Source organism: Salminus brasiliensis, chromosome 24 (assembly GCF_030463535.1).
Source record: "Salminus brasiliensis chromosome 24, fSalBra1.hap2, whole genome shotgun sequence".
Lineage (NCBI taxonomy): Eukaryota > Metazoa > Chordata > Actinopteri > Characiformes > Bryconidae > Salminus > Salminus brasiliensis.
The window spans coordinates 15,697,751-15,714,511 of record NC_132901.1 but is presented as its reverse complement, the minus strand read 5'-3'; the positions used below and the strand labels follow the sequence as shown (position 1 = coordinate 15,714,511).

The following is a 16,761-nucleotide window of genomic DNA, read 5'->3' as shown; positions in this document are numbered from 1 at the left end:
ACTTTGTGGGAGCAAATTTTTTTTAAACGGTCAAATCACTTGGTGTGTATACATTAACCACCTCCTTGGTAATGAATGCAGTTTTGAGCTAGTTTAGAACCAAATAAGGGTCTCATTGTCTTCCCATATAGATATAATGTACAGTTATATTAACTACAACTGAACTGGGGGAGTTTCTGTTCTGCCATTTGTTTGCAGAGTCACGGTTTGGCGAGGCTCAAAACTAACTCCAAGCTGAAGTTTTCCTCTTCCTCAAATTTTCCATTCCACTTTAAATAATGCAGCAGTTCCGTTCTGCACTATTTAGGGTGGAATGGGGAGTTGAAATTGGCAGCTAAAAAGATGCTAAAGTTGGCTTCTCATGTCACCGCTCTTATCAGATTAAATAAAGCTCATGGTTTTGCTTGACTGGAATGTCAAGTGAATTGTCTAAGGTAGATTTTGAATAAATGAAGTTCATCTGCAGCAGCAAAGAGTCCTGTATATTAAGGTCACCTAAAGGAAGCACCTATCCTACCACTTTCAGTTTAGACCTGCATTTGTGTGCACCTTTGCACTAGCTACATAATGTTTACTTCACCTTGAGTTCCTAGGTTTTGCATTTACTCCAGACAGTCTAAAGTCCTTAGGAAAACTAGCTAGTCACATTCATCTCAAGCTTTCTTTTACTTTAAAAACAAATGGTATGCCAAATTTGGCTGATGCCACAAATTCAGTCATTTAATTTGTTAAATCTATATAGATTGATCATACAGCAGAGAGCTTGAGCTACCTGTTACATTTCTGAGACATTCAGAGCAGGGCTTCCCTTGTGTGTAGTAGCTTTTAGCCAGCTTTGCTTACATTTAAAGCCAAATTTGCTTTCTTTGTATAAAACTATGATCATGGCTTTGGGGAAATATACAGATGGTCACACTTCCTGAGCCTTACATTTAAGGTCCATATAATGTTAAACTAATTTGCATATTAAATGTTTAGCATTATTTTTATTACTCTTCCCTAAACCGAAACGTTCAGTTATAAATACAACACAACAAAGCAACTGTTCAGGGGTGCAGCTGATCTGGAAAGATGTGATGCTCTTGCCCCTGCCTTCCTGGATTGTTGGAACTGGGTTTGAGAATTTAAAGTATTTTCAGGCATTTCTGATGCTTTAGTACAGAGATGAAACACTGCAAGTCCTTTTATTCCTTCATTTTAATAAAGATACCAACAGTGTTTGTTGAATTGCCAAAAGCAGCTTAGCATATGCTCATTCTTTCGAGCAGAGGGATTCAGTTCTAGTGTTTCAGCAGCAACAACTCAGTATGGAGAGGTGTTGCAGCAGTCAGTGTTATATAAATATCTCCATCTGTTCCAAAGCCTTCTCAATACAGTTGTTTAGTGTGATTGCAAAAGAAATGTCTTCTCACTTCAGTCTCCAAGCTAACAATGCAGACTCTAAGCTTCACAAGTGTTGGTTTAATCTTGTGGAAAAATTAAATCTGACTCTCAATGACCACAAACTTTCTGCCTTACGACTTGAGATTGTCCAACTCCTCTAGTTGAAGGAGGTGATGTAAGTAAGCCGAACTTGGACTGTGCTAGTGTTAAGAGTTGGTCCTTAATAAAGGAATGGTCTGGCAAAATGGACACACTATAATGGTCAACTGCAGCCAACAGTAGTGGGTATAACTTTTATTACTCTGAAGGTGGTTTACCCAAAGCTTTACTTTACTCAGCTGTCTAATAGACTTGGACCTAATGGGTATGTAACCAATTCATATAATGTGCCAAACTGAGTGACCGGTTTATCTACTGTCTCCTCCCTCCAAGTAGTGTATGGAGTGTTTAGTGTTGGGGAGGGGGTGGTGTAGTACAGGGCAGGGTTTGGTATTCACCATTTGTAGAGTAATGGGGTGCTGTTACATAAGCATTGCGATTGTCTGCAAATTAAGCTTAATGTCTGAAAAGAATGACAGGCTGGTGTTCTGTATCAGTATTTTTTTTTCCCCGGTCACAACCATCCTCTCGTATCCTGACGTCTCTGGACAGCAGTAGTGCGGACAACTGCAGAAATCACAGCATCTGCAACACAGCCATTTTTGCTGATTGGCGAACATGGAGCCTTAATTGTGTTTGGTTGAATCTGATTGTAAAATAAGCACATGCAAATTACTGACATTTTCATTTGGCATATCTGTGGTCAAGCTTGTGTATTTGGAGTGTGTATAACTGAGCAGGAGTTTAGACTTGAAACTGCAAATAAAGCATTTTCCAGTTAAAGATCAGCCGTATTACAGAATGTAAAAATAGAACATACTGGTTGTGCAAATGGCTAACCTTGTGGAGTACGTTTTCATTATGAACACACTGACATTTAACAAATGCTAACTATTACAGTCCCATTTAAACCCCTACCTGTACTGATGGAAAAAATAAGTACTTCTCAATACACAGCCTGCCTAGTGCAATAGAAGCAATCTGCTGTACTGCAGTAATGGAACTGACAGTGCTTTGGGGAGATCAATTTTCAGTCAATTTTACCACTTTAACACGGTTGTACCTCCAAAACTCCAAACTCTGCATGAGGACAGCCATTGGCTCATGAGCTACTGAATGCTTTCTTTACTGTGGCCCCTGTCCAGATGTGAGCTTTATGTGAATTATGTAGGTTGGGGCAGATTGAGGTGCTGTGTGCAGATGTTAAAGTTGCGTGGGGGTACTGGGTAGTGAGCTAGTATTTTTACCATATCGCCCAGCCCTAGGTAGTTTTAGAAAGTAACCCAGTCTGATTTGTACTCGTTTCTGGTAATTACCTTGATGTAAACCGGACCAGTGAGGTCCTGTTCCAGGGCAATGAAAAGTGGCTGCTTGATGAGCCTGATTGCTGCATTTGGATTTTTGTTTTTGTACAGCCTTATTGGTTACTGCAAGTACAACTGATTGTGTGGATGTTGATGTGAGTTTCACACAGGAAAGGATCTTAGTAAAAAAAATGGATCCCATCTGGTGTACGTCTGGGAAGGTGTTTCAGTCCAACCAGAGCATATCCAAATACGATTTAGATTTAAAACTCATGTTCATGCAATATGATGTAAACAAGCTCTGTGTTCTGTTGGCAGGTGTCCTACGCCCGTCCTAGTTCAGCCTCCATCAGGGATGCTAACCTGTATGTGAGCGGTCTGCCAAAGACGATGACTCAGAAGGAGCTGGAGCAGCTCTTCTCTCAGTACGGCCGCATTATCACCTCCCGCATCCTTGTCGACCAGGTCACAGGTGGGCTTAATTCAATTCATCTAATCATTTCTATGTTCTTTTTGTCCATCTCTCATTCATGCATTGAAAATCATGTTCTCTGCCTGATTCTTATTTTAATTTTTTTATTTAATTAAATTTTTTTTGCACTGAACGTGTTTTTCATTTTGAGTGCTTCAGCGGACTAAATGTCATCACTTTACTTGGATGGTCCATTATAGATGCCTCTTAGGTGCTTATCCAACGTTCAGCTGAATTTCTATTAAATGCAGTTGAACTCCAGTGATTCTGTTGAGTATAACCCTACACTTAACCTTGTATTAACCCTAAAACCTAACCTAAAACTTAAATCAAATCCTAAACCGATCCCTGAACGGGTTAGTTGTAAGGTTGCATTCAATAAACTGTCACTTACAATTAACATGAGTGAGTTGCATTTAATACATATGCGGTTGAATGTCAGGTGAGCATCTACAACACCTCTACAATGGACAATCCAACTAAAGGGTTAAGGTTGATCGATTTTTGTATCTGTTTCAGGCGATTTTCAGCCCAAATATGCATTCGGCACTTGGACAATATTGTAGCTGGTCAGATCATAATAAAATATTATAAAAATCATTTGCAGTCCCCAAATCAGCTGCTAGATGACGATACAGACCTGACTGCTGGACAAACCTATTTAGGGCAATGTGGAAATCTGCTCAGAGTGCTGAATGTAGTCATCTGACTCAAACTCCCATTTTGTAGGGTGTGTAACTATTGTGGGGGAAGCAGAAATGACTTGTCTGTCTTTGCTAGAGTTCAGTTGAACTATGCACAATGATGCATTACCAAGTTTGCCTGGAAAGATTAATGTGGTATATTGTCTGAAGCCATTTTTATCTATTATTTATTATTACATGCTTTAGTAGTTTTAGTTTAATATGGCTCTAAATTAAAAGTTCTAAATACGTTTGTTCAGACATGATTAAACTGTAAATTGTAAAATGTGTTTCTGTTCATCTTTTAAACTTTATCAAAAACGGTGTAAATTTTGCAGTGCTGGGTGGTGAGTTTTGTGGTTTGGTTAGTCTATTTTTCATGAGTCTTAATACTATTACATTTTATAGTATCAGTTAACCTAGCAGGAGGGTTTTCACAGGCTGCATGCTGCTGTCAAACAGCATTAGAATGCATGTTACAAACTACATTTGGAGGTGGTCAGAGACTCCTATTACCATGTCCTTCTTGAAGTGGGAACGCCAAAGTGTCTTGATTTGCCCTCTGCAGCAAAGTACTGCCCACACAAAGCACAATTTACTGTCTGCATGTGTTAGCTGAGCACTCTACAATAACTAAAGGATAAAGGCGATGTTTATGACTGACTGGTGACTACTTGTATAAGTATTCCTCCAGCGGAATTGATGAGAATTCCCATTACAAGCGATCAGTCTCATTTTAAATGGCAGGTGTATAAGGCTAGGCGTTTTGGCAATTGTTCGGCAATTGGGATAACCAGAGACGCATGTTGATGCCAGGTGTGAACAGGGCCTCCTTGTCTGCTTGTCTGAACTTGTAACCATGCAGCCAGACCATAAACCTAACCTAAATTATTTAAGTGTTTTTTAGACTACATTGTAGATGTTTTGAAAAACATCTGTCCACTACTGACATAGATACCTCCTTACCGAATGATTAACCTCATGGCTGTGTGAGTGATGCTGTGAAATAAGAGGCAGTAACGCAGTCGTTCTTAAACTAGGTTAATGCGTTGCTAAAGTGTCTCCACACTCGAGCAACTGAAACGCAGCAGAAGTGACTGTAGCTCGTTCTCCTGCTGGAGGACATTAGAGATGCTGCTATTTGGTCCCAAAAAAATGCAATTTTCACCCCCCTCAGTCATAAATATGCATGGACAGATGAAATGTGAAATGGATTTTGGAGCGGAGAATGGCAGACTCTGTAATGAAACCCACCTCTCTCTCTCGCTCACACTCTTCCTCCCCCTCCCATCTCCTTACCCTGAGGGTGCTGTTTTAATGCCTGTTTCACAGAGAGATTTAAAATGAATTTGCAGTCAGTCTGATCTCCATTTCCAACATGCCAAGCCTCCCCCCTGTCTCTTGCTTTCCCCGTTCCTTCTCACTTTCCTTTTTTATTTTTTTCCCCCCCGTAGTAAGCCACGTAACCTTTACAGTAGTGATTATGTAGTAAATGAACAAGGGGAATTCTCTTAAATGTAGTCATTTTTTTTTATATGATCTGAATCACTGTAGTGGTTAGCAGGAGATACCGAAGCTAGCTGTTTGTTTGTGCAGGAGTATCCAGAGGTGTGGGTTTTATCCGTTTTGACCGGCGGGTGGAAGCAGAGGAAGCGATAAAGGGTCTTAACGGTCAGAAACCCCCTGGAGCCTCAGAGCCCATCACGGTGAAATTTGCCAACAACCCGAGCCAGAAGACCAGTCAGGCTCTGCTGTCTCAGCTCTACCAGAGTCCAAACAGGAGATACCCTGGACCCCTCGCCCAGCAGGCGCAGAGATTCAGGTAATTGGGCCGGCTTGGAAACTGGTACCATGGTAAATAATGTAAATCTAGTACCACCTTCAGCAGTGCATTCAGTATTGTTTAGAAATTAATGGTAGGATGGAGATGAATACATTGTTTATAAAATGAGAAATTCCTTAGTTATATTAAAAGGTTTGGCCACCCCTGTTCTAATGATAAAAATCCATGAACACATCCTCTACAGAGGAAAAAAAATGTTAAACTAAAACATGCAGAGAAAAAACACATTCAATTTTTAAAACTAATTTGAACAGGTTAAAAAAACAATGTTTAATTTAATGTGCCATTACATTTGCAAAGGTCACAGAATTTAACATTGCAAAATAAAGTAAACAAGCATTAAAACGAGTGGTCTCTAGAGAATGGTTTCTGACTTCAGACCAGATGGGACATTTTCAACTCAACTGTAAGTTTGGTGCCCTCCCTGTTGCTGGTATGTGGTCCACCCATCATCTACATGCTGTTGGAATTTACTTACCGCTGATGACCGGGAGTACCCAGCCTACATTGCAGTTTTAAGATGCTCTGACCCAGTCGTCTGACCATAGCGGTTTGGCTGTTGGTCAGCGGTTTCTCCAACATACAATGTCAGCTACAGCCATGCTTGTATCCCAGACCTTGATGTGGTGTTGAGAATAGTTACTATGAGAATAGACCACTATATAATCATAATGTTTTGGCATTTGTACAAAAAGGTTGCTACTAATTTGGTTTATATATCCATAGCTATTTATTAATTGAGATTATTGCCTTTTTATTATTTCAGGTTGGACAACCTGCTGAACATGGCTTATGGAGTGAAAAGGTAAATGGTGCTCTGTGTGCCTCTTGTTTCAGTGGTATTTAGACCAGTCAAATTTCAGTTTGAATGGCCATTTTAAGCCATTCTAATGAATTTTTACTTTAGTTTTTGCAAGGAAGCGAGATCGTATTCTTAAGGGCAGCGAAACAAAGCGTCTGAATTTGGCTGTCGTTTTTCTAAGTTGCAGTGAAAAGGGGTGGTGGTGGGGGTGTGTGTGGAGTTAAGACTCTTCTGCCTGGCACAGATTTTGATCCGTGGTGGCAGCAGAATGGCTTCTCACAAGTCACATGATTCCTACCTGTCTCCAGCACCCCTGGCAACAAGACACATACACCACCCACCCCCACAAACCATGCAGTATTGAGTCAGTGGGGTATTTTTTATTTTATTTTTTTTGTAAACTCATGCAGCAGCTGAGTAAATGTCTCATTTTAGTTTTAACAGGCAACTGTAACTGTAAAAACTAACTACCCTCAACACATAATCAACAATAGTAATGAAAGCATTACAATTACAGTAGAACAAATTATTGTATTTCCCTAGAATAAATAATGAAATGCATAAGCACTCATTGTGCAGTACCTACTTTTTGTAATTATATCCTCATGGCTTAAAAATTATTGGTATTATGCCTCTCAAAGTATAAACTATTTAGGTGATGCAGCCGTCCAAACATGGTCAGGTCTGTAAGTATATGCACTGTGACAATGTCTTTCTTCTGTACACCGTAATCAAGGTGTGTGTGAAGTGTGTGGGGTTTTGGTGGCTTTTCTTTTCTCCCCTTCAAAGGGTTAAATCATTTAATTCCAATACACATTTTTAATTTTGTTTTACACTGGCTCAATAGTAATTGAACAAACTAACATGGTGATTTTGCTGGGTTACAGACTTTAGGCAGTCATTGACTGCCTTTGCATTGGCGTTGCCACCTTTTGACTTTTTTCCAGACTTTTAACTACAGCCGTCTTTGGGTTTTGTCCTTAGTGAGAGAAAAGCTACTTTAATTGGACTGAGGTCAGGTGACTGACTCTGTCCTTTATAAACATTCAATTTATGTACTTCAAAGCTCATTGATTGCGTCAACAATGTTTTTCGTTATTATTCATCTGTACTGTAAAGTAGTCATGTCTGTTTTGCAGAATCTGACTGAATCTGAGCAGAAAGTAAGGTAGTAGTACTAATTCCTACAATAAGTGTGTAGAGCTACGATCAGTGGTCATCAATGAACCCCAGCAACCCAGTTCCATTTGCAGCCATGCATGCCAGAACACTGCATACTTTTAAAAAGAAATTGGCAAATTTGGCTACTTGTAAGGTTTCTGCTATCTTGGTGGTTTTTCTTTTGTTTCCTCTTCAGTCTCCAACACATTGTTGGACAGAAAATATGTTCCAGACCTGTATCTCCCTAACATGCCATGAAATTAAATGCTCATCAGTCAATTTCCCAGTTACTTTTGAGCCTGGAACAATTGCAGAGGCCATGTACAAAGTGGCTTTAATTCATGAACAGTTAATGCAGTATTTGTCAAGCACCTTAAGTAAACACTTCATTCACATCTTGATTTGCTTCATTTCAAATCCACTGTGGCATAAAGACAAATTGTGAAGGAGTTGTTTCTTGTCCAAATACTTATGGATCTGACTGTACATGCATAGATTGCTCAATTAAAAGAAAGTTGTAGTGATATAAAATTCTAGTTTGAATTGATTTGGCATGATTGTTTTTTTTAACATAACATTGCAAAACAATTGGTGGTCTCTTTACAAATATTGAAAAAAATGTAGTCATTTCTGAGTGTTTGTCAGACTTGTTCAGTTTGAGTCAGGAGTTTACACCATTTAAAAACATAAGAAATGAATAGAGTTCAACGTAAAGGCCTAAATGGCAGTCAAGGTACAAAGACTAATTCGTATCCATTTTCAGTAGTGGTAAATAATTTGAGACTGGAGCAATGTTACAAGTAATGCTAAAAGTGAATGAGTGAACTGCGCTACGACTCGCTCCCTTCATGGGTCTTTCCATGACTCTAGCGAGCGGAGCGTGAACAGCGATATCGGAACACAAGTGCGAAGACTTATCGGTGCAGATGTTCATAGAGATGAGGACGTCAACAAGACAATGTGAGTCTATTACTTTACCTTATACATTATATATACATCAAATTGTATAGACTCGTTATGAATTTTTACAAAATTGTGTAACTGAATATCATTCCCTTGTCAAATGGCTGCTATCACAGTTTATATCATTACCAAAACATAATTCAGTCTTATCTAAATCTAAAAAATAAATAACTATGATGTGGCCCTAAAATAGGTGAGAAGTCTTTAAAAACAATGAAAAAAAAAAAAAAAAACATAGCACACTAATGATATCCAAACTCTTCACCTGTTAACTTTTAGCCATTATTGGCTTGGCACTGCTGTTGATGAAGAGAAACAAGTATTGGTTAGCTAAGTTAGCAGTGTTGCTGGGGTTGTACTTTCTGGTATAAACAAAGCAATAAAAGTTACTTAAAGCAGTCATCAGCAGACAACAGGCAACCTTCTGTGTCCTATGGAAATGGGCAAATTTGTAGCTGCTATTATGGTGACGTTCAACACAAGGAATTGTCATTTTTATGAAAGTGAATTATGTCTGAGCTAAAACCGTTGTAATTAAAACATCCGAAGTAAAAATATTATAACTAATTGCATAATTTTAGAATCGGATCAGCAAAATAAAAATAAAGATTGCAATATACTTCCATAAAGCAAGATAAAATATCTTTAACCTCTTTACACTAAAGCATATTTAGTAACTAGGGGGACTTTTGTGTCCTGTGGTGCTATTCTCTGGTAATAGAGGTTTCTAATATCACTTTCAGCCTGCTGGCAAGCCATATGCTTTTTACCGGGTAAAGATGCTATTACTTTTCACCAGCCTGGTAAATCCTAATTGAGGAAATGATGCTTCCCCCCCCCCCCCCCCCCCACCATGTTCTTCACTCTGCATTGTCAAAATCGTTACTGCAAAAATGCATTCTGATATAAATGACTGAATGTTGTCTAGCCCTGTTTATTTAATTTTTTTTTATTGTAAAAGAGCAATTTAAAACCACTTAAAATATGCCTGATCGCTAATCAAAGCTGCTTCATTAAGGTGTTTTTTTGTTTGTTTGTTTTTTTTCTCCTTTGCTTAGTCTTTTTTTTTTTTTTTTTTTTTTTTTTTTTTTTTTAGCGTTTTTTAGTGGCAGCAACCTCATTGTAATTTTGTGGCACCTGTGAATGGGGAAGTAAACATGTATTCTTCCTCTTCCTTTGCGGATTTAACAGTGGCAGAAAAATACCTAGTGTCGGTTGTGACTGCAGAATCTGTCACATTCACAGTGCAGCTTTAGTGAAGCAAAATGGAGCACACCTTATTTCTAAATATTCTCTCCCTCTTTCTCCCTCTCTCTCGCCCTCTTGCTCGCTTCGCACTTTCTCTGACGTTTGGAGCACACCTGTCAGGATGCGAATGCTGAGCCAAACTCAGTAGAGTGTGTGATCTAATCTGAAACCTGCTGAAATAATTCATGGCCTGCCATACTCTACTCAGACCACACACTACACTCCTTCGCACACTTGCTCGTTATTTATGGATTTTGGAGAGATTTTATTCTGCAGGAAAACCTTTGTAGCCTTGGAAGGGTCTTAAGCAAGTGGACCTGGTACTAGTGTCAAGATTATGGCTGATTAATGAGACTGGATCATCTTTGTTTTAATTGGTTTAAATGCATTACATGTGGGGTGCACGGTATATGGTTTTTTTTGCTTTTTCCTAGGGGCCTGGAATGGTCTAAATGAACACGTTCTCACATGTTCAGTACTTTAAGTCAAAATTTAAATCACTTGCTTTTTAAAGACTCTGGCAGTTAAAATGTAAAACATTCAAATGTGTCAATTTAACATGAAGCAAAACCTAGCCAAAAAAAACAACTTTATGAACTAAATTCTGAATTCAAGTTAAGGATTTTCTTACTCCTTTAATAAGTTCACACAATGTAAAGGGCAGCTGGCATTTTGAAATTCTCAAAAAAACATGGTTAAAAGAGAATACCAGTTTTTTTGCAGTACCCATTTATTTTGCAATGTTGTGAGAATCTCCAAAATGGTATTGTTTTTGAAATGCAATGGATTTAGCTAATCAGTCTATTTAAATATCTGCATATGTGACAGTTTTCTACCTCCTCGTGCCACATACCCATGCTGTAACTTGTTTTTTGCAGCCGATTTTCTCCCATGGCCATTGACGGGGTCACCAGCTTGGCGGGCATCAACATCCCGGGGCACGCGGGCACGGGCTGGTGCATTTTCGTCTACAACCTGGCGCCCGACGCTGACGAAAGTATCCTGTGGCAAATGTTTGGGCCGTTTGGCGCTGTGACAAATGTAAAAGTCATTCGCGACTTCAACACAAACAAGTGCAAAGGGTTCGGCTTCGTCACCATGACTAACTACGACGAGGCAGCCATGGCCATCGCCAGCCTGAACGGATACCGTCTCGGGGATCGAGTCTTGCAGGTTTCGTTCAAAACCAACAAAACGCACAAAGCTTAATGCAGAGCAGTGTATAGTACAGGTCTGTGGGGGGTTGGGTGAAAAAAATGGAAGGTAAACTTTCTACACAAGTGACAAAATGAACAAAAAAAACACTTGCAAATCAGTGTTGGAAGAAAATGCTATTTAGTATCTAATGTTATTTGGTTTTGGGTTTTTTTGGTTTGTTTTCCCAGCTTTTCTCTTGGCTAATCTTTAAGAAAAAAGAAAAAAAAGAAAAATGGTTTAAATACAAGGTGAATAACAGCATGCGTGGGTGATGATCGTGCCTGTCTTGTTTGTTTTTTTTTTTTTGTTTTTTTGGTTTGTTTCCCCAACTCTTTTTGAAGTTGCATTTTTCTCTAGGTATGGGTTTAATACGCTTAACAGTATCGGTAAACAATTTCTTCATTGTACAATTGTTTTGAGCAGGCATTTAGTTTATTGTATTATCAGTTAGTTGGCTGCATAATGTTATTGTTAAATTAATCGAGGAAAATAAATAAGGAAAAAAAGACAAAAAAAATTCTTAAAGCGGTACCTTGCCAAAGAGCTACGAACCTCTTTGAAGTGGGTTTAAAAAGCGTCTATTTTTATAAAAAGAAGAAAATTTGGAGAAACTTTTTACTGGACTTGGAAACAAATATTTTGACTTGGATACTTTGAGAAACTATCTTCATATGACACCCTGTGAGCTTTTGAGACTTTACCAGAAAGTTTGCAGAGATTGAAATTTCTGGAAAGATTTATGATGACAAAGATACCTTTTGCGATCTTTGTATTAACCTTTAGATTCTAGAGCCTGTGCTCCTGGTTTCATATGTAACATAAAAAAAAAAAAACTCGTCTATCTGGAGGACCAGGCGTCACAGCCTAGCGACTAGGTCAGATTAGATTTTTTTTTCAAAAACGTGAGCAGAGATACAAAGGTTTTATTCCACATGCATGCAGTTACATCGAGGGAATCTTTAGGTAAATGTGGAGGCGTCGAGAGTGGTGAGAAATCTGTTCTTCCTCGAGGATTTCCTCCAGACGAGGCTCCACGTTGTGTTTTGTGCTGTATTAGTATATTGTTTAGAGACTTTTGTCTTCATAAAAATAGACAAAGGTTTTACCTGCTTTGAAAGAAGGAGAAAATGGGCTGAGGGAGCCTTTAAAAGCCGCAGCTGCGGGGTGAGGGGTGGGGAGGTTGGGTTACTTTCAGAATGAAGTGTTAAGGGAGAGTATCTCCAGAGTTAATACCTTACTGTAAATAAGTACTTTATGTTGAGTTATATGTATTTGTTTTCCCTACTTTATTCTGAAGTGCTTTTTTTTGTTTTTGTTTTATTACAAATAGGTTTTTTCCATTGGAATAATATTGCCTTATTTTTGTTTGACAGAGTTGTTTACATTGAGTTTAGAGACTTCATTGTTTGTTATTTGGACATGCATTATTACTGTAACAGATTTGTTGGTGGTTTTGTCTGTAGATAGTCTTGCTTCTGCAATTTACAAAATGATAGGATTTTTTTTTTTTTTAACATATATAAATATATTATAGACATTGAATATATTTGTGGTAAAACTTGGCAAGCCACAGTTTTGAACAAACTTGATTTAGTTTTTGTTTATACCATACGTAATGCATATAACCTGTTAAATGGAAAAAGATGCATTAAACAAGTGTATATTGCTTAATTTACATGAGGGGAGGCTGACTATGCTTTTCCATTACTGTAGCAACAGAAAACAGCCCTTTTAGTGCAACAAGTGTTGCTTATTTTCCAATTAACCAATGAAAAGGCCTTTATTATACCAGACTTTGCGTTTCGCTAGGCATTCATCGGAGAAGAGTTCAGGCTCCCCAATATGTACGACAGTGTGCTATGCATTATATTTATCTTTGATTGTGCTTAATTTCTGTTTTTGTTTTTTGTTTTTCAAATTTTTTTCCTTTCCATTTCCTTTTGTTGGACTTTCAGTATTAATGAACTGTGACTTTTTGCTGCTCGGGGACAGGGAGCGGTTTTCTTGCTGGTTTGGTTCATTCTAACCATCTTTTAATGTATGAAAGAATGCAAAATGAGAAATCTGCTTATAACCCATTGGATCAGACTAGTCTCAAGGCTAAAATAGCCAGGCTCTGAAAGATTGTATACTTGGATTACGTTTTGCGGTGTGAAAACATGGCTCTCGGTTCCCTCTGTAGTCACAGTACTACTGTAGTGTGGATAATTATTTATTTAAAGTTGTACAGTATGACCTTATTCACAGCTGTTTTTTGGGATATAGAATATATTGTTTTTCTTTTTTTTCTGTTTTTTTTTTTTTTTTTTTTTTTTTTTTTTTTTGGTCAAATATTTAAACCTTAAAAGTATTACCAGAAGATGTACATGTTCTTTTCTTTGTGTTTTGAATACTTTGTATTTTTTCAAGTTCAGTACATCAATAAAGACGTTGAAGGGAGCTGTGACAGATTTGTGGTCCTGTGGTTCATTTAAAATTTGCACTTGTTTTGTGTTTTACCCAAAGCTACTGTGCAGTAAAAGTTCCAGAGGACTAGGTAACAATTTGGGGTGTAATGCTTAAATATATTTTGCATACTAAAATAGCACCTTTTTACCCTACTTTACTACCTGCTACATCGAGAGCAGGTAGTTCATTTACTTTCTTGCCTGAGAAAGGAATGTCTGGTCATCTACTAAATTCGTCTCCTGTTGTCATTCAGGATTTTTGAGCTCAGCAGTACATTCCTTCTTTTTGAGAATGCACTGAATTGGTAAGGAATGTCAAAAAAAAAAAAATTTGTAGATTCTCAAAAAAAGGAAAGCACTGCTGAGCTCCTCAAAATCCTGAATCTCTTTGATATGTTCAACTTTTTGGACCGCATGTTGGAAGTTCCCTTGAAGAGCTACCAAATGCAAATTCAGCACTCGAAATTAACTCTTTAATAACCAATTTGCACATTAAAAGTTTGTGCTACAAAATACAAAACACTGCAGTTATCTGGGCTTTGTGTGTGACTGTTGCAGATGAATATTGGTGAAAATATGAATACAGCGATATTAAATGGCTAAGATTTAAATAACATTCAGATAGGTTTGTTGTAAAACTGCTGTTTTAGAGAAACTTAATCAGACATCTAAAATGTATTGCCTCTAAAAGCTCCCTCACAAAGTATATATAAATATATATTGTTGCTGTTAAGCAGAAACCTTGAACATCCTTCAATGGAAATGTCGGTCATTATAAACATTTCATTACAAGGAGTTCTGAAGCTTTTTTTTTTTTTTTTTTATTGCTCCATTCGTCATACAATTTGACAATACAATTTTGAAGTGATGTAAAGGTTAAAATGTCCACTGATCAGTCACTCATTTGTCAGATTCTTGTTGAATAACTTAATTACAATATGTTTTATTAGTTAATTACAATGTTTTATTTCTCAAAAACTACCAGTGCAAAAATTTCGGGCCAACTTTACAGAAATGCTGGAGTTCCCATGTCTCTTCGGTCAGCTTACAAAAAATGAACAAAACCAGTCAAATAAAGTTGAACTAATACCTACATTTTCAATTTGTTTTTGTAATAAATATTCAGAGTGGATTTAGTGTGAAATGGTGCAGTTGGTAGAGAAACCTTGTAGTGTTATACAGTGGTGATAGGAAGCAGCGGTCAAATATAGCCATTTTATATACTATCCAGTACTACTAGTGCCTTTTTAGATAAGCTAACAAAGTATACATGTTAGATTATAGTCGTTTACTGTTGTGCTTGGACTGCGTTACTCAGCGGCGTGGTGGGGCATGAGAGTGATGTTAAGCCATAAAGAAATTAGTTTATTTAAAAAAAAAAAAAAAGTTAATTTAAAAAAAACTAAAAAATCATATTCTACTTTAAATATTGCTGCAATACCTTGGCAGAGGCCTGTTTAAGCTCACTTATCCACTCCTCTTACAGCACTGAATTCTGCAAATTAAAAGGAGCCTGAAAGGAAAATAGACTGATCACACAATAAGGGTATAAATCTGACCTTGCAGCGATTTGGTACAAATTGAACTATTGATCATTTTAGTACACTGAACGCACAAATGAGGAGTAACTGTTTAGAGAGTAGACTCTTAGGGAATAGTATAGAAGTAAATATCAGAACATCACAAAGCTGAATCATGTGAGGTCTTTGCTCTGGTGGAAAGAAACGACAGCCCTTCCTCCTCATTGTTTATACCTGTTTGCTTGGCAGGAATTGCCCATAAAGCCCCGCTGTTATATGGAGCTGCTTCAGCAGTTTCTTCTTTTATAGCCAATTCAGAGAGGGCACAAATGGGTGCACAGTAACAGTTGTTTTTCAACACGTTAACACACAATGTGACATTGTTTCTTTGTACAATTGTGATGAAGCGTCCCTCACCCATGTTCCAATCATAAAAATGAATTGTCTGAGCTTTAACACGCCTCTGCTATACTTAAACGCCAATTCCACTATTTATTTCATTTACTTGCATTTTATTTATTTAATTCATTTTTAATTTTGAGAACATTTTGATTTATTTTACTTTACAACACCTTGCATGTTCCCTTCCCCCATTAATGGCTTTAAAATATAAATTTGAAGCCAAAAGCTAGTGAAAACCATCGTAAAACAGTGTCTCAAGCATCAGGCAGTGTATTCACAACCATTTGGTGTAAATACTTTCTGTGCAGGAGTTTTTAGAAGAGCTTTTAGAAGGAATTCAACTCTTCAGACACCTGATTCCATTCACCAACCCTGTGAACAGTTCGGACTTGGTTGATCTACAATATTTACATTTAAGGCATTTAGCAGACGCTCTTATCCAGAGCGACTTAAAAAAGTGCTTCACTATTTACCCAAGAAAAACCTCAGCTAGTTTAAATAGACTAATAATTTAAAGATTCCTCTAAGTTTAGACTCTACTAAAAACAAGTCAATAAGGAGACCACTCTGCTCTCTGAAGAGGTGGGTCTTCAGTCTGCATTTAAAGACAGTGAGTGGGTTTTGAATCTGTTGCGGGCAGCAGCTACAGGAAGCCAGTGAAGAGAGAATGCAGCAGTGGAGTGACATGGCTGAATATAGGAGCGTTGAGGGGTCTGATTGTGCGTAAAGGGAGAGCAGCCAGAAGAGAGTTGCAGTATTCAAGTCTCGAAGTGACGAGAGACTGGACGAGCACCTGGGCGGCCTCTGTAGAGAGGAAGGGTTGAATATTTGCAATAGAGAGAAATGATTTATTTAGTTTTTTGCCAAACTATCACTTGAATTCCTACTTAGACAAGTCTGCTCATTTTCCTCTTATTTTTGTCATTGTAAAGACCTGACAAACAGCCTGTATCTGTGTGTGTGTGTGTGTGTGTGTGTGTGTGTGTGTGTGTGTGTGTATACGTGTTGCCAATATCAGGCGGAGGCGTGTAAACACATTATGTTGTTCCAGGCTGTCTGAGTGATTTATGACGCTCTAAATCTGCCATTACGGACGTTTACAGCAGCGACGTCAATACCGCAATACAACACACTCCTCCATTCCAGCTAGGCCTCTTCTCACATACAGGTGTGTGTGTGTGTGCTTTCTATACAGTCTTTGGGCATGTAAGTCAACAAAACCTCTACACAGACACAT

At 38.0% G+C, this 16,761-nt stretch overlaps 2 protein-coding genes across 3 annotated transcripts in view; one reads left to right on the top strand and one right to left on the bottom strand.

Moving 5' to 3' along the window:
* The window catches only part of elavl2 (ELAV like neuron-specific RNA binding protein 2), a 47,413-nt gene extending 33,992 nt beyond the window's left edge, over positions 1–13,421 (top strand). Inside the window, exons 5-9 of one of the 2 annotated variants that reach the window (XM_072669859.1) lie at positions 3,105–3,258; positions 5,538–5,763; positions 6,551–6,589; positions 8,618–8,707; positions 10,837–13,421. In XM_072669859.1, coding sequence (XP_072525960.1) covers positions 3,105–3,258; positions 5,538–5,763; positions 6,551–6,589; positions 8,618–8,707; positions 10,837–11,167 — 840 coding nt within the window. In that variant the 3' untranslated portion in view covers positions 11,168–13,421. The remainder of the gene's footprint in view (positions 1–3,104; positions 3,259–5,537; positions 5,764–6,550; positions 6,590–8,617; positions 8,708–10,836) is intronic. The other variant, XM_072669860.1, reaches the window with a different exon arrangement.
* LOC140547057 (glucosidase 2 subunit beta-like) overlaps positions 1–16,761 on the bottom strand; it is a 325,295-nt gene that overhangs the window by 82,274 nt on the left and 226,260 nt on the right. The gene's annotated exons all lie outside the window — the stretch shown is intronic.